This window comes from Rana temporaria, chromosome 1, assembly GCF_905171775.1.
Source record: "Rana temporaria chromosome 1, aRanTem1.1, whole genome shotgun sequence".
NCBI classification, from domain to species: domain Eukaryota; kingdom Metazoa; phylum Chordata; class Amphibia; order Anura; family Ranidae; genus Rana; species Rana temporaria.
In genome coordinates this window covers 461,705,211-461,728,499 of record NC_053489.1, presented here as the reverse complement: position 1 = coordinate 461,728,499, position 23,289 = coordinate 461,705,211, and the positions used below count along the sequence as shown (strand labels likewise).

Here is a 23,289-nt window from a genome sequence, read left to right as displayed (position 1 = left end):
CCCCAAGTTCCCCCTGAAAAAAAGCCCTGGACCTATGACAATCAATCAGATTTCAGCTTGCTCTATTTTAGTGTAATCTGACAAATACCTACTGCTATTTATTGTTAGGAGCTTTTGTGCTTATTTTTTCTACCTTGATTTTACTATATTTTTCAAAGCCTTTGTTTTGTATTAGCGATGATAATATCCTTATAATAACATGTTTTGTTTCTAATACATTATGAGCAGGATAATCTTTGAGCACATTCTCTTGAATTCCTCCCTGTCCACAAACCTGTCAAATTATTCTCAAACAATCAAAAGCTGGTCTTACTTCTGTCATAGATGATTGCTGTCTAAATCTGAATATTTTATTTAGAAATATAGTTGTAATACTGTACATTATCTAGACCTTACCTCGAATTATTGTCACTGTGGGGGAGATTTACTAAAGCTGGTGCACTGAGAATCTGGTGCAGCTGTGCATGGTAGCCAAACAGCTTCTAACTTCAGTTTGTTCACTTAAGCTTTGACAATAAAACCTAGAAGCTGATTGGTTCTATCCAGAGTTACACCAGATTTTGCACTCTACAGTTTTAGTCAATAACCCCCACAATTAAGGAATGAACATTTTAAAGGAGGCAGCCCCTATGTCCTACTTCAATGTGCATTTCTGAGGCCCCGTACACACGACCGAGTTTCTCGGCAGAATTCAGCCAGAAACTCGGTTCAGAGCTGAATTCTGCCGAGAAACCCGGCCGTGTGTACACTTTCGGCCGAGGAATCCGACGAGGACCTCGGCGAGGAAAAAGAGAACATGTTCTCTATTTCCTCATTGTTCAATGGCAAAAGTCGGCCGGCCGAGTTCCTCGGCGGCTTCCACACTGAACTCGACGAGGAACTCGATGTGTTTGGCACGTCGATTTTCTCGGTCGTGTAATCGGGGCCTTACACTTCTTGTGAACTGTGTGCATAACAAATTCATTATTCAGTAGAAATTCTGAATGTGAGCAGTTAGTACAAGTACAAGGGCTGGTTCACACTAGCACCACCAGGCTAACATGCACAGCCATACATGTGTACTGTGAGCAGGGCGGTATGATGTGCTTTGTTCAATGCATTACACTATTTATATTCTTTTTTTGCTTTAACTTTATTGAAATGTCAGAATGAAAAAAGAAGTGCATGTCCTATTTTATATAAGAGCACCATGCTGCATTGTGGTGTGAACAATTGAACTAAACAAATAGAAAACGCATTAAGACTGTTTTTAGCAAGTGCAGCCCAGTGCATGTCATGAACAAAGTCTGAAATAATAGGGATGTGATCTATTCTATTAAACTAACAACAAGAACAGCGGACTGAAATTTCAATACAAAATAAATGATTTCTTAAAATAGTCTCAGAAAGTTTAATAATATAGATATTCTTACACTAATTACAAATGTGACATCTACCATCATTAATGAATGCACATCAAGCCTACACAAAACTGACACCACTCTACAATATCTGACAATCCATTACCTGCCATGTTCTTATTAAAAAAAAAGTATATAATATTCACATGTTTAAATCAATCATAACTCTATTAAAATACCTTTGTTTTTGAGGGGTGGCAAGGTAGGATGAAGATCTCTGTTACAAAAGTCTTCATCTGTGCAACATTCGATAGACCTTCTCTGATGTGGAATAGGTGTGTCCTAACACAAACCAAAACACACAGTAAGAAACAAAAGGACTAGAAAGACAAATGTAATTAAGTTGTAAGAGATTTTTGACTGGATGTAAAATGAATGCAACAAAGTACCATAGCTGTTGTAATTCCTTATTAAGTTGTACAGAAAATTATCATATTGAAAAACTAACTATAAAATAACCCTCATCGTTGGCCTTAGTGTGGAACCAGCATTATCTATGGACAGGTTTTAATTTTATGTACTTCTAGAGCACTTCTACTGTGATGTTTCTTCTGATTTATTTTTTCTGAACATCTGGTATAATACACAGTACATTATCACAACAAAAACTCAAATAATATTTTGTATTCTTATTTTGATATGCCTGTATAGTTTTACATCGGTACATGTGAGCCGACTAATGACATTTTGGAGATTTGATCAATATTGGTCAAATTCGTGCATGCCCATGACGAGAATATTATCATTTCAACTGTAATTGCACATGTCCAGAAAATCAAAGAACACTTTGGATGAAAACTTCCTGAACCAGGAGTAGGCCTCCAGTTGCCAGTGCAGGGGTAATACTAACCATACACAGTAAGATTTTAATTAAAGGATAACTAAACTCTCTAAATCAACGTTAACTATTTTAATCATTATGCTGCTAGCATTAGTAAATATATGGGAAGGTATTTTATATTTACTTGTTTTAATCTTTTTTTTTTACATTTCTTCAGTTGCTTCCTGGTTTCTGGTCTAGGCCAATGGTCTTCATGGACATTTTTTCTTTCATCTGGAGATGAGGAGGGGGTTTCTCATCTAAGCATGCCCCCCTGCCTGCATGCCTGAGCTAAGGACAGATGAATTCCAAGATGGCCATGGCTAACAATGCTGGGTAGTGTATTTCAGGCTCCATCTACCCTGGGCTTATAAAAACTCCAGTTCCCTTGGCAGAAAAAAAAAAACCACTCAAATCAGAAGGGGTTTTATGCCCTAAACGTTGAGCTTAAAATATGCCTCTAATCGTCCTAATGTGCATGGACGCACAGGATAACATTGAGCTACTTCTACAGACAAAACTCCTGTGCATGGACCTTTAAAGTGATTTCTTAACAAAGTGTTGGCTGTTATTGCTGACCTTACCTTCTGAAAATGCTAGCTGGCAAGTCATTGTGCTGACCCAATAGCTTCATTACATTTACATTCCTTTCACACTGGGGTGTTTTTCAGGTGCTTTTGAGCTAAAAAATAGCACCTGTAAAAGGCCTAAAAAACACCTCCCCTGCAGTCCCAGTGTGAATGCCAGAGTGCTTTCACGCTGGGGTGCTGCGCTGGCAGGACGTTAAAATCTTTGGGGCATCTACCGCTCCTGCCCATTGAAATGGGGAATACATGTGCACATTTAACCCTTTATTCGGCCGCTAGCGGGAGTTAAAAGCGCTGCGCTATCGGCTGAATAGCACCGCTAAAACAATGGTAAAGCACCGCTAAAACTAGCAGTGTTTTACCGTCAACGCCCACACGCCCCAGTGTGAAAGCAGTTTATTTTTGCATTTTATTATTGCTGCAAAAATGAATACAGACGATTAGAAAAACTCCATTATATTCCAGCATCTGGGGTCCTCATATGACTCTTTCTCAAGCTCAGAGTAGCTTCATTACTTTCTGGGTCAATGACCTTAAACAAGTCTGCAGAGCAGGAGTTCGGACTTCACTCTGACTAATCTGCTTTTGTTCTATGTCATTGGCTCAGAAAATGTTGCAGCCACAGATAATGAAGCAAATAGCATTTTCAGAGGTTCAGGAATAGCAGCCTCCATAGTTCTTACAACACAGGTTTCTATGACATCTTAATGCATATGGCCAACTGAGAAGTTTAGAGCTACAGACAACTGCAATAGTTCTGCCAGTGCATGAATCTAATAATATGTCCATAAAAAAAGGTTGCTTGATACTGCATTATAAAATAAAGCAATAAGTAATATCGTATGCAGTAGCTTAAAAATAAAAAACACGACAAAAAAAAATACTATGTAAATGACCATAACAGGTATACCTATAGGATGAGGTCAGTGCCAGTATATATAAAAATCAATGTTCTATCTCTATGTGGTAATATTAACAACTACCAAGTTTAAATGGTGAAAACGTATCTTAAATGTATACGTATAGACAATATGAGGGTTATAATTTCCTCTTATATTCAATATAAAGGCTCCAGGTCTTTAGAGGATATGTAAATTAAAGGTCTACTCACCAACACCACCTGGTATCAGGAGATGGGGGTATATCTGTCTCTCCTCTCATCTATTGGCCACATATAAAAATGAGATGAACAAAAAAAGAGAAGGTATGCTAGTAAATACTGTCTTACTGAAGATATGGGCTATCTTCTGCCCTAGGAAATTATCTATCTCTCAGATATGCGATACGGGTAAACTGATCCATGTGGGCACAAATACCACTGATGGACGAGCCCCATATATCACCATATCCACAAAAAAGCTTCTCTCCTAATCAAGACTACATTGACACAAGACATATCTCACCCCACAAAAAAAAAAAAAAAATGGAGGAGAGGGGGGATATAATGTGTCAGGACAAAAATGTAATCATGTGAACCTAAATGAAAATAAAATCAGAAGGTGCTCCCAAAATCAAATCACCCAAACCTTTTGTATATATATATATATATATCTATATCTATATATATATATATATATATATATATATATATATATATATATATATATATATATATATATATATATATATATATATATATATATATATAATGACATTGACCTCATCCTATAGGTATACCTGTTATGGTCATTTACATACTTTTTTATGATTTACAATAAAGGTTATGTTTTAGTTAAGTGGCATTTTGGTGCGTAGGGAAGCACACCCTTGACTAGTTCTAGTCTAATTATCTCAGTTTTTTGTATATGTATGATTAAAACTCTCTGCTGCTAGAAAGGGACATGCAACAAGTTTCTAGCCCTTAGCATAAAAAAGATAATCATTGCAGGAGATAATAAGGACATCTGTGTTTCTGACATCCTCTGGAATGTGTTCATATAAGGCATCCAATTCATATTTGATAATAAGAATTATGTGCAATTTTGACCTTATTGTATTCCAGTTATGAATTTAATGAATGATAGATTATATATATATATATATATATATATATATATATATATATATATATATATATATATATATATATATATATATATATATATATATATTACTGTCAGACTAGAGTATACTAAGAATACATACTATTTTACTTTATATATGAAATATATTTCTTGCCTCTACTATTCAATTTGGAGATAAAAGATGACCAGGCATTCACTATTTGCAAATTTAGCATAATGCTTAGTTCACACTGTTCTGTTAGCATTGTTGTTGAGAACATCCAATGAAGGAGGCAAGCTACACTACATGCATTCCTCCCTTGACCACACAGGCCCTAATAAAAGCCATCTGGGAAATAAAGGATGATCTAGCCCAGGGTGTGGGAAATTACACAAAAGGAGCAAGTTTAGCATAATCTATCATTCATTAAATTCATAACTGGAATACAATAAGGTCAAAATCGCACATGATTCTTATTATCAAATATGAATTGGATGCCTTATATGAACACATTCCAGAGGATGTCAGAAACACAGATGTCCTTATTATCTCCTGCAATGATTATCTTTTTTATGCTAAGGGCTAGAAACTTGTTGCATGTCCCTTTCTAGCAGCAGAGAGTTTTAATCATGGCTCACAAACCTCTTCAGTTGCTCAGATGTGCAGCTGTGCAACAGAACGCCTCTTTGTTGTCCACACAGTGCTGTTACAAACAGAGATCATATGGAAGACAGTCTTTATCCACAAGCACCAAATGAAATAGTATCTACTTACTAATAATAATTAAGTGCAGGTTGCCATTTTGGCTGCAAGGTATCTGTTTACTAAAGTTTTACAGGTGGTCAGACAATGCTTTTTTGGATGGATTTTTAGAAGGAACATTGTCACCTGAACACTGGTGGCTATTGTAAGCAATCACCAACTTACTCGGCATTGAAAATCAGAGCCCTCTAATCCTAAGCAGCCAGAGGTAATCACAGGGAGCCCCGATTCATCTTCTTCTATAATCGTGAAGCAGTATCCGTCTGTCCTGTAGAAGGCAGGAAAACATAAGTAGAACCTTCAGTTAAATTATTTAAACATACACGATACACATGAAACCATTGCAGTTCTTTACACTATCTGGACTTTTATCTTTCTTCCTACTAAAAGTGTGAAACGGAATAAAACTTGACTTTATAACAAGAATTTTCAACATACTATATTTAAAAAAAAAAGTCAAACTTAAGAAATAATGCTACAAAAAGTTATGGGTAGAAAAAAATAAAAGTGTATATGCTACTTCTGAAAGCATTGGGACACAAACTAGTTACTACACACAATGTATAATGATAAAACAGAAGACCCTCCCCCATCCACACCTGAAGTCTGCATACCTGTGGCAACTAATAAAGAACAAATAATATAAAGAAATAGAATGGAATGAAAACGAAAGAGTGTATCCTAATTTATTAAGTTTTTTTTAATCCTCATATCAAGCAAAGTAACTTTAAAAATATTAATAATAAAAATATTAATTAATATTATTATGGTTATTATTATTATTATTATTATTATTATTATTATTATTATTATTATTATTATTATTATAATAATATTCATGTCTGGACTAGATAGGTTTTTGATGATGATAACTTGCTAAGAGGCAGCCAACAGCATAAGAAAATTATGCTGAGAGGCACATGTGATTCACTGATTTGGAATATTGTTGTAAAAAATCTCTCTGTGGAACTAACTGATGCTATACAAAAGCAAAACTGCACAGTGCACTTTTCAAGTAATTTGAAATGCATGAAAAGTAAATAAAGTATCTTGGAAAAGGTAGCCAAGGGTTAAAACCCTCTTTTTAGATTTTTGCACCTGTGTCCTGTTGGGGCGATTTACAGTCACTTATTTTCCAGAAAAGGAGAGAAATTCTCATATTAGACAGTTGCCACCTAAACAGCTGTCCTCATTGTAGGTTTTACCCTTCACTTATTGTGCTTGTGTCAAATAGAGGTGCGAATCTACTTAGAAGGGATGCAGACAGCAAGAAAAAACTGAAAGGGCTTTAATCCTACTCTACTCTATATAAATAAAGAAATAAATGCTGTGGCTATACATAAACTTTAATGAAAAGAAGGTGAAAATCTTTCCGCTTAAAAATAAATGCATGAAATAAAGTACATTTCCAAAGCCAACATAATCCTGAAGCCTCGTACACACGACCGAGAAACTCGACGGGTGAAACACATCGTTTTCCTCGTCGAGTTCCTTGTTAGGCTGTCGAGGAACTCGACAAGCCAATTTTCTCCATTCCTATCAAGGAAATAGAGACCATGCTCTGTTTTTGGCTCGTCGAGTTTCTCGACAGTTTCCTAGACGAAAATGTACACACGACCGGTTTCCTCGGCAAATTTTTTTCTCCCAGCAAGTTTCTTGCTGGTTTTTGCCAAGAAACTCGTCGTGTGTACGAGGCCTGACACAATGTTCTTCAGGAAAACATGCAGAAAAAAAAAACGCTTCCCCAAAACATTTCTGCAAAAAAGGGACACTTACATAACACTTTCCTAGTCACCCTCTTGTTTCCTTAGTTATAACACTGACTGTTTATAATCAGTATGTATAACTTACATACAGGTTTTTTTTTCCCTGTCTGTGTGCTGTTGGGGAAATGTCCTTTTAATTTCTCTTCCCAGAGATGCAACAGGAAGAGGAAATCTCCCAAAGTGAGTTGAAGCCCCCCCCCCCCCCCTTAGACAGTCGTTCCTGGAACAGGTGTCCCTACTTGAAGATTTACCCTTATCCCCTGCCCTGTGAATACATTTAACTATTTTTATTTAGCCTTACTTTATTTCTTAAATTTTAAATTCTAACACTGGTTGTCAGACTTCCTAAAGATTCAGGTCTGTAATGATGAGTTACACAGGTAGGCAGTAAGTTGGATACATTGGAAATAAGTATAGATTGGTACACTGACAGGGTTTAATCCCTCCACTAAGATTGTTAAATACAATTTTCCACATTTATGACCATGTTGCTCTAAACAGTAGACCTATGCCTGTCTAATAAGAATAGAAGGCCCTATACCTTATCCCTTTATTAGTATCTAAACTCTATAGGACAGGGATCCTCAAGCTATAGCATTCCAGCTGTTGCGGAACTATGCCTCCCATGAGGCATTGTAAAATTCTGACATTCACAGACATGACTAGGCATGAGGGGAATTGTAGTTTCCTATTAACTGGAGGGCCATAGTTTGAAGACCCCTGCTATAGGAGATTTTTTTTGTAACAGTAAAGCTGCAGTTTAGGAAGCAATGACGCATACATGGGACATGTTTGACTTGTATACTTCTTACCTATTCATACTATTCACACAGCATGCTGTATAGTTATTAAACTAATACATATTTAAACTCTGGTTACCCAGCGTGTCAATAATCCCATGTAGCCATACACAGGACAACATTTTCATATGATGTTGTTTTGTGCAACGATGGCCTCAAAGCTGAAATGATCTCATTTGTGGACTAGGAAGACCAAAAATGCTGTCTAGATCCAAAACGTTTGTCCAAATTTCATCTCATCTCTGGTGATAACAAAGAAAACCCCTTACTCCCCTTTAAAGGTATACTACTATACTAAATACTCTCTATTTTAGACACATGTGTAGCCTAATTTAGACCTTGTAGGACAGGTGTGCCTGTCAGAATTGGTGTTTCTATTCTCAAGAAGCCCAGCTGTCCTTTTTCTCACCTGCTTGCAGACAACAAACATATGGAGAGTGGCAATGTTGCCTAAATAAATACGGCCAACAAAGCAACAATTATTCCAAACTGTCAAAAGCATTGTTTTACTTAGCAAAACCAGTTAGTACTCAGATTTGGTAATGGAAAAACAGAGTAGTTATCTTCCATACTATTACTGTAATTTATATTGTATATAACACTACCAGTTTTGTGGGAAAGGCTGCTGGATGGGTCTGGCCACTAACTGACCTTACCTTAGCAGTGATTAAAGCACAAAGGTGATTTTCAGCTTTAAGGTAAAAAAAAAAAAAAAAAACTTCCATTAGCTACCCCCCCTCCCCCACCCCTGAAACACTTACCTGAGCTCCCTATCAATCCAGCACTGAGCCTGGCTGCAGGTCTTCTTTCTTCTCTTCCTGTTCTCACGGGAGTCTCTGAGAGCAACAGAAACCATCAGCTCCTGCTGCTGTCAGTCAAATCCTTTGAGGAGTGAGGGGTGGGGGAGAGTTGTGCTGCATGTGTCTATGGATGCACACAGTTCAGCTCTGGATTGTGCCCCTGGGAATGCATGGGGGCACTCCACAGAGAAAAGGAGGAGTAGACAGTGCTGGTGAAGGACTGAAAAAGAAGTGGTACGTGCTGTACAATATCCATGCACAGAGCAGGTAAGTACCAGGCATACCCCACTTTTAAGTACACAATGGGGTTTATTTACTAAAGCTGAAAAACGCAAAACCATGCTCACTTCTGCATAGAAACCATTGAGCTTCTAACCCCAGATTGTTCAAATAAGTTTTGGTAATAAAACCTGGAAGCTCATTGTTTTTTATGCAGAAGTGAGCCTGATTTTGCGCTTTCCAGCTTTAGTAAATAAACCCCATTGTGTTCTTAAAAGTGGGGTATGCCTGTATAACATGTTTATTATTTTATGAAAACATTGATATTTTAATATACTTATTTGAGAATTTAATTTATTTTTACCAAAATGAATGCTACCCCCCTTTTCCTAAACCTTGCTCTACTACTCTACAATAACCCCCCAACCCTATCAAGCTGCTTATGTGTTTTACCTTACTTGCTTTCTGTGATGTTTACAAGCTCTTTGGCAGAATCCTCTTTAGTTCTGGCCTCACTTGCACAGTGCACTTTCAAAGCCTTGCATAGAGCGGAATTTATGACTGAAGATGACTACAAGTCAATTTGGGGCTCACCACAGCTACTGCAGGTGTGGCCAGAATTAAAGATCCTTTCTGCTCAAGAGGTTTAGAATATGTATCAATTCCTCCTACTTTTTACCCTAATGACACCGTAACAAGAAATGAGGGGGACAGGAATTGCCAGAAATGAGGGAGACAGGAATTGCCAGAGCAGGAAAGCACATAGATCAATAAACACTCTTCCAGGTTCTAACCTTTCCTGTTCTCTGAAGAAAGTGTTTTTGTTACTGTGACTGTCCACACTGGAGTGATTTCCTGCCATTAATGTCCCCTCTTAAACCCTGTCACCAGGAGAGGAAATGAGGGAGAATAATTTCTAGTGGGGACACTGAACTTCTCTATTCTACCTAAAGCAAAAAAAAAGAATGGCTGGAGTTAAGCTGTTTACAGCTATATGAACCTAGAGTATTAAAAGTAGTAGTTCATCAATGATGTCATTTAAAGGGACTTGTAGGTACACAGCCTATTAATTTGTGCAGACCGGTGTTTATTTTTTTATATAAGGTGCAGGCAACAGCAGGTGGAAACACACAGGCAAGTTTCCACTGTGACTGTTATTTATGTTGCAGGTGTAAACACTAAACTGAAGTAAACAAAAAAAAATCTCTTCACGTATGAAACACCCTTCTTTAGAATCAATAAGCGGCCATCACAGGACCTCTGTGACCTCCTCTGCAAACTTTATAGATAGTGTGAATGAACCTTAAAATGTAAGTAAACCCTAACAATAAACTTCTCTTATTTGGTCAGTTCAGTATACCAGTGAAAGTGTTTTGTAATATCTGCTCAATAATAGGAAACAATTCAGAGCTCTCCTTTGCCTTAGGCACCTGTCAGATGTTCCGATTAGGTCTGCCTGAAAGTTTTCCAGGCAGACCTGATTGGAAGATTCATTAATTCTTATGGACAGTCGGGTGTAAACAGACTTTTTACACCCGCCTACCTCCATATTCGATCAGGCCTCCTAAAACCCTCCTTCATTTAGGTGACGTGAATCAGAGGTAGCCAAGTGTAAACAGACAGCGGAGTGCGTTTACTCCCAGCCGCCCATAGAGGAGAGTTGGCTCTGCGACTATTGAACGGACACAAATGTGTCCCCCCCCCACTGCATGCATAAGGGTGGATAGGGTGGATTCCATTGCAAACAGCAGGATATCTGTGGGCTGATCCCTTGCTGATCCCAATGGAATCCACCCCATCTTTCTACTACATTATGATAACCCTATTTATGGTGTAAAGTTTGGAGAGTAGGTGAGTCCAGGTAGTTTAGCAGGAGATAACTTGGAAGGGTTGACAACACACTGGGGTTGATTTACTGAAATTGCAGAGTGCAAAATCTGGGGCAGCTGTGCTTGGTAGCCAATCCGCTTCTAAATTCAGATTGTGTAATTAAGCTTTGAAAACCTGGAAGCTGATTGGTTTCTATGCAGAGCTGCATCAGATTTTGAACTCTCAAGTTTTATTAAATCAGCCCCATAGTCTGCAAATATTGTGTGTGTTGTTAGTCCCCGGCAGCATATAGGAGCTAAGTGCATTTCTGGCAGATCAACAAGTAATTTTAAGTATATGTAGGGTCTTCCAAAGGATAAATCAAGGGAAAATGTTCATGCATTGCAGTGAACCAAACAAAATTTGAGCAGTTGCCTCTCCTCCCCAATATCCTTCCATCTGAAACTCAAAGGAGCCAGGAGTAAGTTGTTGGATGAACAGAGGCTGTATAGAATTATATGCAGAAACTGTTCAAGTATTCTGACAGCCATGGGTGTGGGAGCAGGAGTGATTTCCTTATCCATTCTGTTCACAGGGCTGAACAAGAGACATTTACAGTGTATGGTCGGCATTCCACTGTGAAGATTAGATCTGTCATATTTATTTTTTGCTGTCCATGTCCCACTTGAGAAATGTATATTTTCTTCTCAGTGATGTGAAGTAAATTGAAAGAAAGCTATGCAGATGTCACTGTTTCCAAGGTTTACCTTAGCTGATCTCTATCAGAAAATAATACCTTCTAACAATAAGTACTACTAGGACAATATATAGGAGGGACATGCCTAACAAGATGTTTGAATTCACTACTGTCATACAACCAGTCATGCCTCGTACACACGACCATTTTCCTTAGCAAAAAGCATCAAGAAAACTGCTGGCAGAGCTTTTTTGCCGAGAAAAATGGTTGTGTTTATGTTTTTCATTGAAAAAACTGTCGTGGATCTCGACGAGAAAAAAAGAGAACATGCTCTCTTTTTTCTCGTCTGGAGTCTCAATTTTCTCGTCGTGGCTCTCGTCGGGCTGGTTTACGACGAGAAACACGTTCGTGTGAATGCTTAAAAACCTGTGCATGCTCAGAATAAAGTATGAGACGGGAGCGCACCTTCAGTAAAAGTAGCGTTCTTAATGGAGATAGCACATTCATCACGCTGTAACAGACTGAAAAGCGTGAATCGTCTCTCTCTAAACTTTTACTTAACACGCGGTAACATGAGATTAGCAAAAGCAGCCCCAAGTGTGGCGCCATTGGAATCGAACTTCACCTTTATAGTGCCGTCATACGTGTTGTACGTCACTGCGTTTGAGAACGACGAGATTTTGTCTCAACGGTGTGTATGCAAGGAAAGCTTGACAAGAATCTCGTCAAGCTTGACAAGAACCTCATCGAGGAAAACAACGCTTCTTTTACGATGAGATTCTCGGTCGTGTGTATGAGGCATTAGAGTTTAGTTTACTGTAATCAAACATGGAAGCAAATAAAGTCTAATTGGCTATAATGCATTTAATTCCTTTGTAAATAATCTCTTTTTGAAGTCCATATGGGAGCAAGGACATACCAGGTGTACACAGAGCAGCAAGCTGTTGAGTGACAGCGGAGAAGGGTATATTCTGTTCACTGGCAGCTGTAGTGCTCACATAATCTCTTTGCTCTTTCTGAAAAAGATACATCGCTTTTCCTCTCTGCCTTCATTTTTATGTCCAACAATAATCCCATTTGAAACAATCTTTCAAGTTTTCTCCATTAATAATGATGTTAACACCCTGTAAAACACTGTGAGAACTTTCTATTTGGTATTAGGGTAGGTTTCCACATGGCACAGATCACTAGAGATGGACTAAAGCCAGACTTGGCTGATATCCCAGAGTATTGAAAATGCGTAACTCTGCTTTCTTAAGGCAACTGTAGCTGTAAAACCAACACTGCCCTGCCCGTTCCATGATGAGCACTAATATTGGCTATATTTGGTGTGATTTACAGAGGCATGGGCAGAGTTATTTATGAAATAACATAGGTACTGCATAAACACGATAAAAATGACCATTACTTTATGCCAGGGAACAGTACAGCTAAAAATTATCACTTTGTGTTTTTTTGTCATAATGCAAAATGAGCATGTATATATTGTAGAAGTACACAAGGCACCTGCTCCTCAAATACATTTGTCTAGATTTAGTATGTGAAAGCAACATGTGCCTTTACCACCCTTTTATTTTCATACCTTAAAGCAGGGGTCTCAAACTGGTGGCCCTCCAGCTGTTGCGAAACTACAAGTCCCATGAGGCATTGCAAGGCTGACAGTTACAACCATGACTCCCACAGGCAGAGGCATGATGGGACTTGTAGTTTCACAACATCTGGAGGGCCACCAGTTTGAGACGCCTGCCTTAAAGGAAACCTTTAGTGGTATGTAGGCTTCCATTTCTGATCATTCCAATATTTTCAGCTACTGACCTTCACTCTGACTCTGCCAAGTTTCTTCCCTCACAGGTTCAATCAAACATTAGTAATTGTAACCCATCATAATTCCGATAAAAGGGGCAATATACAGTAGTCATAAGAGCATATCAGAAACATTTTGCTTTTAAGCTTAATAGACACGTGCACACTGAAATATTCCGTTTCGGAATTTCGTTTTCGTCCAAAAAATTCATTTATTTCGTTATTCCCGAAATTCATTTTAATTTATATTGTTTTGTTAAAAAATGCATTCGTCCGAAAACCCGAATTAATTAAGGTCGAAACTGTCAATTGAAGGCTTATGGTGTCTGCCGAATGTTCTAAGAACATTCGACGAAGCAGCTAAACTGTACAACGCTGCAATCGTACATTTCCGGTCAAATGCTCCACCCACAAGCTATAGTAGAATTCTAATGTTGCATGACTAGTAATCATTTTATTTATTAATTATTATTACTAGTCAACCAACATCAGAATTCTTCTATAGCTTATGGGCGGAGCATTTGACCATAAATATCCACTCGTGGCGATTGTATGCTTTTAGCTGCTTTGTCGAATCTTCATTTCTCAATCATGTCGAATCTTTTCTCTCTATGTCAAATGATAATTAGTCTTGAACTAATAGAGGTTCGATAGACACAGATTGCTATTGTCACCGTCATGTCGAATCTTCTATCTATATCGAACTGTCGCAACAAAACGAAAATAAAGCATTTTTTATGTTGTACTTTTCGGATTTTGGATTCTGCGCGTTCGTTATCGTTTGTTCAAATGAATGTGAAAATCCCCGAAATTCGACCAAAAATGCATTCGGACGAAAACGAATTCACATGTCTCAGGCCTCGTACACACGACCGAGTTACTCGTCGGGCGAAACACATCATTTTCCTCATCGAGTTCCTTGTTAGGCTTGTCGAGGAACTCGACAAGCTTGCTTTGCCTACACACAGTCAAGACAAAATCTCCTCATTCTCAAACGCGGTGACTACAACACATATGACGGCAGGGGAAGTTCAATTCCACTTGCACAACTCTTGGGGCTGCTTTTGCTAATCTCATGTGTTTGCGTGTTAAGTAAAAGTTTGGTAAGAGACTATTTGCACTTTTCAGTCTGTTACAGCTTTAAAAATGTGTTCTCTCCATTACAAATGCTACTTTTACTCCCGTCTTATACTTTATTATGAGCAAGCGTGGGTTCCTTAGCATACACACGCTCGAGTTTCTCATCGGAAACCAGCCCGACGAGGAACTCGACAAGCCAATTTGACTCCCATCGAGGAAAAAGAGAACTTGCTCTCTTTTTGGCTCGACGAGTTCCTCGACAGTTTTCTCGATGAAAAATGTACACACGACCAGTTTCCTCAGCAAAAAAACTCTCCCACCAAGTGTCTTGAGGCCTAAAGCTTACTAGAAGTATGGAGATCCAGAGAGGACATCAAATGCAAACATATCAGAAATTAGTACACGAGACCGTTACATGTACTACACCACTGTCCCCCAAAACTCTAGTTTTGTTGAGAAACATTTGTCATCCTCATTCAGACGGACCTTTATATTGCAAGTATTTTACCAAACTTTATTGCAAATTTGTACTTGTTTTTGTTCTGGAGATATGAATGTAAGCTTTGCCAGACTAACTGCAAAGTGAAGAGTCTAGTGTACCTATACACATCTCAACAGTCTCAGTGTTATATTAAAGGGGTTGTAAAGGTTTGTCCTTTATTTTCTAAATAGGTTCCTTTAAGCTAGTGTATTGTTGGTTCACTTACCTTTTCCTTCCATTTCCCTTCTAAATGTTTTTTTTCTTTGTTTGAATTTCTTACTTCCTGTTTCTCCTCAGTAAGCTTTCCACCATCATCCGAGCGGTGGAAAGTCATTTAGAACAGCTCACTGAACACCTTACTGAGGAGGAACAGGAAGTGAGAAATTCAGACAAAGAAAACAAAGAAAAAAAACATTCACAAGGGAAATCAGAGAAAAAGGTAAGTGAACCAACAATGCACTAGCTTAAAGGAACCTATTTAGAAAATAAAAAACAAACCTTTACAACCCTTTTAAGAACAGTTGCAGGTTTTGTATCATTTTAGTCTGGAAGGCTCTCTGAAAAGTATCTCGCCAAATTAAAATCATGTTAAAGGGGAAGTCTGTAGCTTGATGGTTGTGCAAATTATTAGAAGATCAATTACCGAGCAAAGCAGGAAAGAAGTGAATCCTTATGTGCCAAGACTGTGTCATTTCGTTTTTTGACAGTTTTAATATAATAGCTGGCAGGAAATTGGGATAGAAAGTTCATTTCTAATTACTTAAAATCATAAAATGTCCAGTGTAACAATGTACTGTATGCTGTGATTTTTTTTTTGTAGTAAAAGTGAAGTTATCTTTAAAACCAAAAAAAGGAAAATGTATCTCAATAAAGGAAAAGAAAATATAGTTCTTTGAAATGCATTTAAAGCAATCACTTATTATTCTTTACTTAATAAATAACAATAGAAAGAGGCACACTTATGCTAGAAATCACAAGAAAAACATAACAAATGATGGCTAAAAGGCAACCACTGTAATGTATACCAACCAGCAGGTATTGTTGTATGAGTCCTCTGGGCAATGGTGATGACAGTAACATGACAACAACTTCTGTGGCGGGGCAGGTGCTGTGCTCTCAGTATCCTCCTTTCTGCTGTCCACACTAAGCTTTCCCGAGCTTCTCAGCAACATGTTATCAAGAAGATTTGCTGAAAGGGAATTGGGTAAATTATAAGCATCTGGGCAGAAAGCCAGTCACTGGACCCATTTAAAAATATACTGTATATATAAAGAAAGCAAATAATTTCACACTAGGTTAAACTTCAAATTTCCATGAAGAAAGCAAAGAGATTCTAGAGATTGCCAGTTAACCTTCCAATACTTTGAAGTCAATTCACTAAGCTGCCACAAGATATTTTATTGGCCTTTTTTATTTTTATCTAAAAATCATTTTCTCAAGACGTTCAACTGGAAAAGAAAAATGTTGTATTGATATGGAATCATTATTTTTTGTACCAAATTGATATTTAAAGCGGAATTTCAGGCAAATATAAAGACACAAATGGGGCACTCCCGCAATACAAGGGTTATTATGCTTATTACGTCTAAAGGGTACAGGAGCAGGAATTATTACGTACCCTATCCCGTGCCCTGGCGCTGCCCTCTTTTCCCTAAAGCTCTGGACAGTGGATGGTCTCTTACCATCATTACATACAATGCATTATTAACCCTGTGTTGTATGTGGAGGTAACAAGCATGTAACTGACAGTGCTTTGGAGAGTAGGCCGTGGAAGAGCAGTCACACAGCTGGAGAGATTGTGCTGGAGTACAGAATAAAGTAAGTATTTTTCCTTATTCTAGCTCAGAGTTGGGCTTTAATATATCATCAAATTTATTTTTAAATGCAAGCGGTGTAAATACCCACATTTCACTGGGTATTAGTCTCCCAAAGTCCCTGTACAGCAGAGCTCAGAGCTGGGGGAGGAAAAAGCAGTACAACGTGTCAATCAGTTTTGCAGCAGTGCAATGAGCATGCTAATAGGAGGAAAGGGTAGAGAGGCAGAGAGATGAGCTTACCAGTTTCCTGTTTCAGTTTTCACTATCCAATCACAAGGTGACAAAAAATAAATCTGATCTTCTACCATGTTAACCCCCCTGGCGGTATTCCCGAGTCTGACTCGGGGTGAGATTTTCATACCAAAAGCGGTAACCCCGAGTCAGACTCGGGCTCGCCTCGCTGCAGCAGCAGACAAAGTTACTTACCTTGTCCCTGGATCCAGCGATGCCACCGCGCTGTGTGAGCGAGCGGGACCTCGCTCGATTCACACAGTGTCCTCCTGTGCCCCCGATCTCCGTTCCCTGCGACGTTACGACGCACGGGAGTGGAGAACGGCGCCAAATTCAAAAACGTAAACAAACACTATACATACAGTATACTGTAATCTTATAGATTACAGTACTGTATGTAAAAAATACACACCCCCCTTGTCCCTAGTGGTCTGCCCAGTGCCCTACATGTACTTTTATATAATAAAAACTTTTTTTTCTGCCTGCAAACTGTAGATTGTCCATAGCAACCAAAAGTGTCCCTTTATGTCAAAAATAGTTTTAGAGCAGCTAGAAAACAGCGATAATAAATTATAATCACTTGCAGAATTGTGAGATAGCGATTTGTGGGGAAATTCGTCATAAAAAAATAAAAGTAATGACAGCGACAATTCTGCAACTGAGCAAATTTCAGTGATTTTGAGTTGATTACATTATTGAATCATTTTTATTATAATTATATTATTATTTGTTATAATTATTTATAATTATTTATTATATTATAATTTATAATTTTGTTTTTAAAAAAATGTCATACCCGGGATGCCTACTAGTCTCTTGTTTGGTCAGATTTAAGTGAGTTATTCCTAAAAATTACAGACCTACAATATAAAACGCCAAATTTCCTTGCAAATAATGGTACCGCTTTCAGCACCTTTTTTCTGAAAGAATCGTACCGCCAGGGAGGTTAAAATGGATTTGTTGTTTGGCCAAGCTGTGTAAATCTCAGAACTAAATGGATATGTATTTCATCTTTTTCTTTAGCTGCTTACCCAGAGTTCAGTTTTAAATTGTACATTGATCCAAAACGTACCATTTTCCTATTCTATATCCTTACTATTTCCTTCATACTACAGATATGTGTGACGGTGCTGCTATGTTATTAATTTTAATTGGCACCCCATCACACCTCCATTTTGCACAGGTGCTGCAACACACAGCTGCATGAGGTATGGTGTCCTGTATGTGTTCTGTGAACAAAATATAGCCTACATTATTTTACTGTGTGTAGCAGGGCAGCACAGTGTAGTGTAAATGGTTCACTGACAACAGTAGCACCAGGCATAGGGTGAGGGGAAATGTGCAACAGGTACACAAACAGTAATTAAAACTCTTTATTTATCTGTAGAATGGGGGAAGGCTGGTACCCCTTTTATATTTTTATTTCTGCCTATGACCCTGTTGCAGATCGTTCCTCATTTCCTGTCTGGAGAAACAATTGTCAATGGCACAGAAAATGAGGGAACATTTCTCTAATAGAGCTCTAGATAAATAAAGACTAGACAGGGCTCATATTTTTTCCACACTATCCAAAAAATAAATAAATAATTGGGCTGGACAGACATTATAACCATTGTGAGTGTATATTCATAAAGAAGCCAAAAGTATTTATTTCTTCCAAAAATTTTTTTTTACAAATAGTTTTCGTAAAATTGTAGTGGCACACGAAAAAATATATAGTGAATTTTAAGCCCTATTGAAATCTCATACGGTACCTACTGATCTCTTTAGAATGATGTACTTCCACATATTTTAATGCGTGGCTGACTTTTATTTTTTTAGGAAATGCCTTATTATAGCCATTTCTCTTAGTAAAAATTATCTGTAAAGCTCTCACACTGCAGTACTTTATGTCACCCCTAAGCACAAGTGTCCTTACAGAGACTTGTATTCTGGAGGAAGAAAAGGGTGTGTGTCAGACCAGTTGTGTAACTGAGTGCTGATAACCGAGTGCACTAGGTCTTGCTATGGTACCTACTATGCCGTGTACACACGATCGGACATTCCGACAACAAAACCCTGGATTTTTTTCCAACGGATGTTGGCTCAAACTTGTCTTGCATACACACGGTCACACAAAGGTTGTCGGAAATTCTGAACGTCAAGAAGGCGGTAAATTAAAAAAAGGAAAGACGAGCCGAGAAAAATTAAGTTCAATAGCCAGTGTGGCTCTTCTGCTTGATTCCGAGCATGCGTGGAATTTTGTGCATCGGAATTGTTTACACACGATCGGAAATTTTGAGAACCATCTCTCAAATTTTTGTTGTCGGAAATTCCGACAGCAAATGTCCAATGGAGCCTACACTTGGTCAGATTTTCTGACAACAAGCTCCCATCGAACATTTGTTGATGGAAATTTTGATCGTGTGTACGCAGCATTAGACAGCACAACCATACAAACACCTGCTGTAGAAGGGAAGTGCCAGTAGCACTATGGTAATTGAGGCTGTAAGTACAACATTTTTCTGACCAAAAATTGATTTCTATGATTTCACTTGGGCTTTAAAACATAAAAATTTGCAAATAATCCACATTAGTAAAATTGTTGTATGTTCTATGCTTTAGAGATTCAAGCCACGTTCTACAGAACATGCAACCAGTCTGCTACTATCTCAGAGGACTGAACATTATTTAAATGTGGTTACTCAGTTATTTAAATGCCCTATGATAGTTCTAACAGCACACCCATGATTCAGTGGAAATGATGTTCACATAAAATATGTGGTAACAGTGTTTATGGTGTTTAAATCTAATGCTTAAGTTCCATGAAGCTGTAAGAATACACTAATGAGCTTGTTAAGGGATAGTTGAGCGGTCACAGCTTAGAGTTACAAAACATTCTAAAGAGTGGAGCAATTCTTGAATAGCTGGTGTGTGATTTCCACCTACTGTATAAACATGTTTCATCAAAGTATATTCCAGGACCTTTATTGCATTTTGTAACGCAATACCAAAGTGACTTTACTGCAAATAATTATGTCACATATGCTGTCTGAGTAAGCCAATATGCTACGTCTTCTTGCAACGTGTGTATTTTTAATGAAATTTAGGACATACTGTATATACATTCTTTTTACATGATATATATTAGTCCTGTTTTGTTTATTAACGGTATACTCAAGACAGAAATCAAAATTAAACTTTGAGATGCATACCATTAATTAAGCCTACCAGAAGATTTTTTCAGTTTTTCTTCAAGACATTGCAACATTTCATCAGATTATCCAAGTCTGCATTTTGGAGATCTAATAAAGATCTGTAATGCAGGGGAGCTTTTCCCAAGAACAACCACTGCAGTACCTTTGCTGCCCATCATTTCCAATGCTAAAAAGTTTCTTATAGTCACCAATACGATTGAGTTCTGCCTCCAAACGTAAGTGTGACTGGAGATCCAGAAACAGAGAGAATGAGAGAAAGTAACAAAGCATTGGCATCATAAAGGACCCTGCCAGTGACCCTGTTAGGTAATCTTCAGATTCTTTCTACAAAGAACTACACAAACTGTAATGCCTATATTATTTTTAAATGAGTAAATAGAGAACTCCGTGCTATGGTCATGTAAAATATATTAAAGGAAACTGCTCCCCTAAAGTGGTGTGAAAACAACTTTAGCAATGTGGGGGGTGTATAGTAATAAGGGGGCGCTAATAGTAAGTGACAAATAAATCCCAAATTCCAACGTGAGATAACATGCCAACTATAAGGTCAACAATGCAAACAGGTCCAAAAAACGCAGCAATAGTCACTAAATGACAAGCAACTGGTAAGTCCATGCATCAAATGGTTAACTTGAGAGTAGACACCATCACCACAGAACAGATATAAAACTAGCGACACCCGGTGAGAGGTAGAGGTAAGTGCCTACTTACCAGACCACCATGACCCTTTGTTTAAAAAAAGGATCAGGTGGAGCTTTAGTACAGTTGTTGGCCTAAGGTCTGTACTGGTACCTGGATGGGACTGGCCAGGAATGGACTCCAACAGAAGAAATTACCATGGATAAAATGAAGAAAAATGGGAAATGTTTGATAGATCGACTTAAGTACAACCAGCCTGCCCATAGATGGATCGTAAAACGGGCCATAGTGAAGTTCCGCGATTTATGGTAAAACAGATTAAAAACAAAAGCCAAATGGCCGCTTATTTGTGCAAGTGCCGAGAACTTGGCACCAAGGAATCAAGCGCGTTACAGCTAGATGTGACAGCTAGATGTGACATGGAGCATTGGCCGCACTGTATCTCACTCTCGTGGGTAGGTGTAGCGTGCGTTCCACCGCCTCTCTGTGCCAAATCCGGAAGTAGCTGAACGTGACCAGGAACGCCTCAACGTACGTTTCATCTATTGATGCTGTCAGGACTTGCACAAGTTACCGGCCATTTGGCTTTTGGTTTAATCTATTTTATAATAAATTGTGGAACTTCACTATGTCCCGTTTTACGATCCATCTATGGGCAGGCTGGTTGTACTTAAGTCGATCTATCAAACATTTCCCATCTTGCTCATTCAAATTTTCTCAATACTGTGATTGAAAACTAACATTGATCTGACCCCACTAATGATTATACAATTGAATGAATGTTCATAAAACAAACAATGTTGAACAAAATTCTACTAGTGTATAGCCAGCATTGGCATATGTGGGCCTAGGTGTAAAAAGGAAAACCATAAAATAATTAATAGTATCAATTAAGCTACAGGGGGCATGAAACTCGTTAAGGCAAATGTCCTCACGTCCTTAAAAGGCCTGAACAAAGTGATTCTTACTGGAATACAAATATCTGAGTGCCCCATGTCCTCCTTTCTATTTGTCTTTTAATATGAACATTGTTCCACCAGATACCTCATCACTTAACCAGTAGCCTCAATAAAAAGAAAAGCTGTAAACCATGAAAGGCCCATTTAAATTACAGGGTGTCCCTGTCTGTCTTTTCATAAAAAGAATTAACACTTGATTGTGATACTTTTGAAATATAGCCTGTATAAATGAACAGAAACAGATGTTGTGTTTCTGGGTCAGTGGAACATACCCTTTAGAATAAGTTCTCTTTCAGCGAGCAGTCACAAAGCTGGTTCTGTGACTCTACAACATTGTTATTCATGGATAGGGAATGAACTTTTTAAATAAGTTCCAGTCAGAGATTTTCAGACATCTGGCTCATAGGGTGGCAAAGTTAAATAACAACATTAATAGTAATGTCGACCAAAAACCATAGGTCTGTGTTTTCATCACGGTCTTTGGATGAAATTTCATGTTAGCCACTCTTCCTGCCAGCTTTTGGGAAGAAAAATGATAGATCACAGTCGCCTGTCTAACATAAATATCAGAAATGAGACAATTGGAAAAAAACTGTGCAATAAAAAAACCATCCATCTAAATGTATAGTGGGTATTATTCATCACATTTATTACATCAAAAGGAAGCCACACATACTGTGCCTTCAGTGGGGTGGTCTGAAAGAGAAGCATCAAAAACCTAGAAAATACTGTTATGTTACGTAATATTATGGAGTATGCTTCATTAGAAACGTTTTTATTATACAACCATTCGTTTTATTGCCATTCTAAAAGTGAAAGAACATATCTGAATTAAAAAAAAAAAGTTATGTATGTTATTAGAGTATACAGTATATAAATATGCATATATACTGTATATATCACAGGTGTCAAACACAAGGCCCGCGGACGGAATCTGGCCCTCCAAGCCATTCCATGTGGCCCTCGCACCTCTCCTGCAGCCCTCCTCTGGTCCTCCTCCAGACCCTTACTTTCTACTTTCAAGCAATGCATTTAGCTTCTTCCCAGCAGCAGCATAAAGAAAGGGGGGTGCACTGTAATGTAAAGGAGAGTGGGGGACTCAACTTCTGATGGTGGGGTGGCTCTTGACATCTAATATATGGGGAGGGGATGCACTGGACATCTAATCTTACAGATACAACCGGCCCTTTTGAGGGCAATCATAATGCTGATGTGGCCCACAATGAAATTGAGTTTGACACCCCTGATATAATAAAACATTTGTAGCATATACTGGTAAGATTAGATTTGAAAGTCCTGCCTTAAACCAGAAATGACAACATGCCTTTTCCATTTTGTCATAGCTCAGGCCATTCCATTGGTGTTCAATGAGACTGCCTCAAGTCAAGTCACCTTCATCGGGCATAAGGATGGCAGAT

The 23,289-nt window shown here is 38.1% G+C and overlaps 1 protein-coding gene across 7 annotated transcripts in view; it reads right to left on the bottom strand.

Moving 5' to 3' along the window:
* The window catches only part of BMPR1B (bone morphogenetic protein receptor type 1B), a 638,082-nt gene that overhangs the window by 69,634 nt on the left and 545,159 nt on the right, over positions 1–23,289 (bottom strand). For all 7 annotated transcript variants that reach the window (XM_040328038.1, XM_040327997.1, XM_040327989.1 and 4 more), the window contains 3 exons: positions 16,058–16,217; positions 5,739–5,841; positions 1,580–1,682 (listed from right to left, as the gene is read on the bottom strand). In XM_040328038.1, the coding sequence (XP_040183972.1) occupies positions 1,580–1,682; positions 5,739–5,841; positions 16,058–16,200 (349 nt within the window). In that variant the 5' untranslated portion in view covers positions 16,201–16,217. The remainder of the gene's footprint in view (positions 1–1,579; positions 1,683–5,738; positions 5,842–16,057; positions 16,218–23,289) is intronic.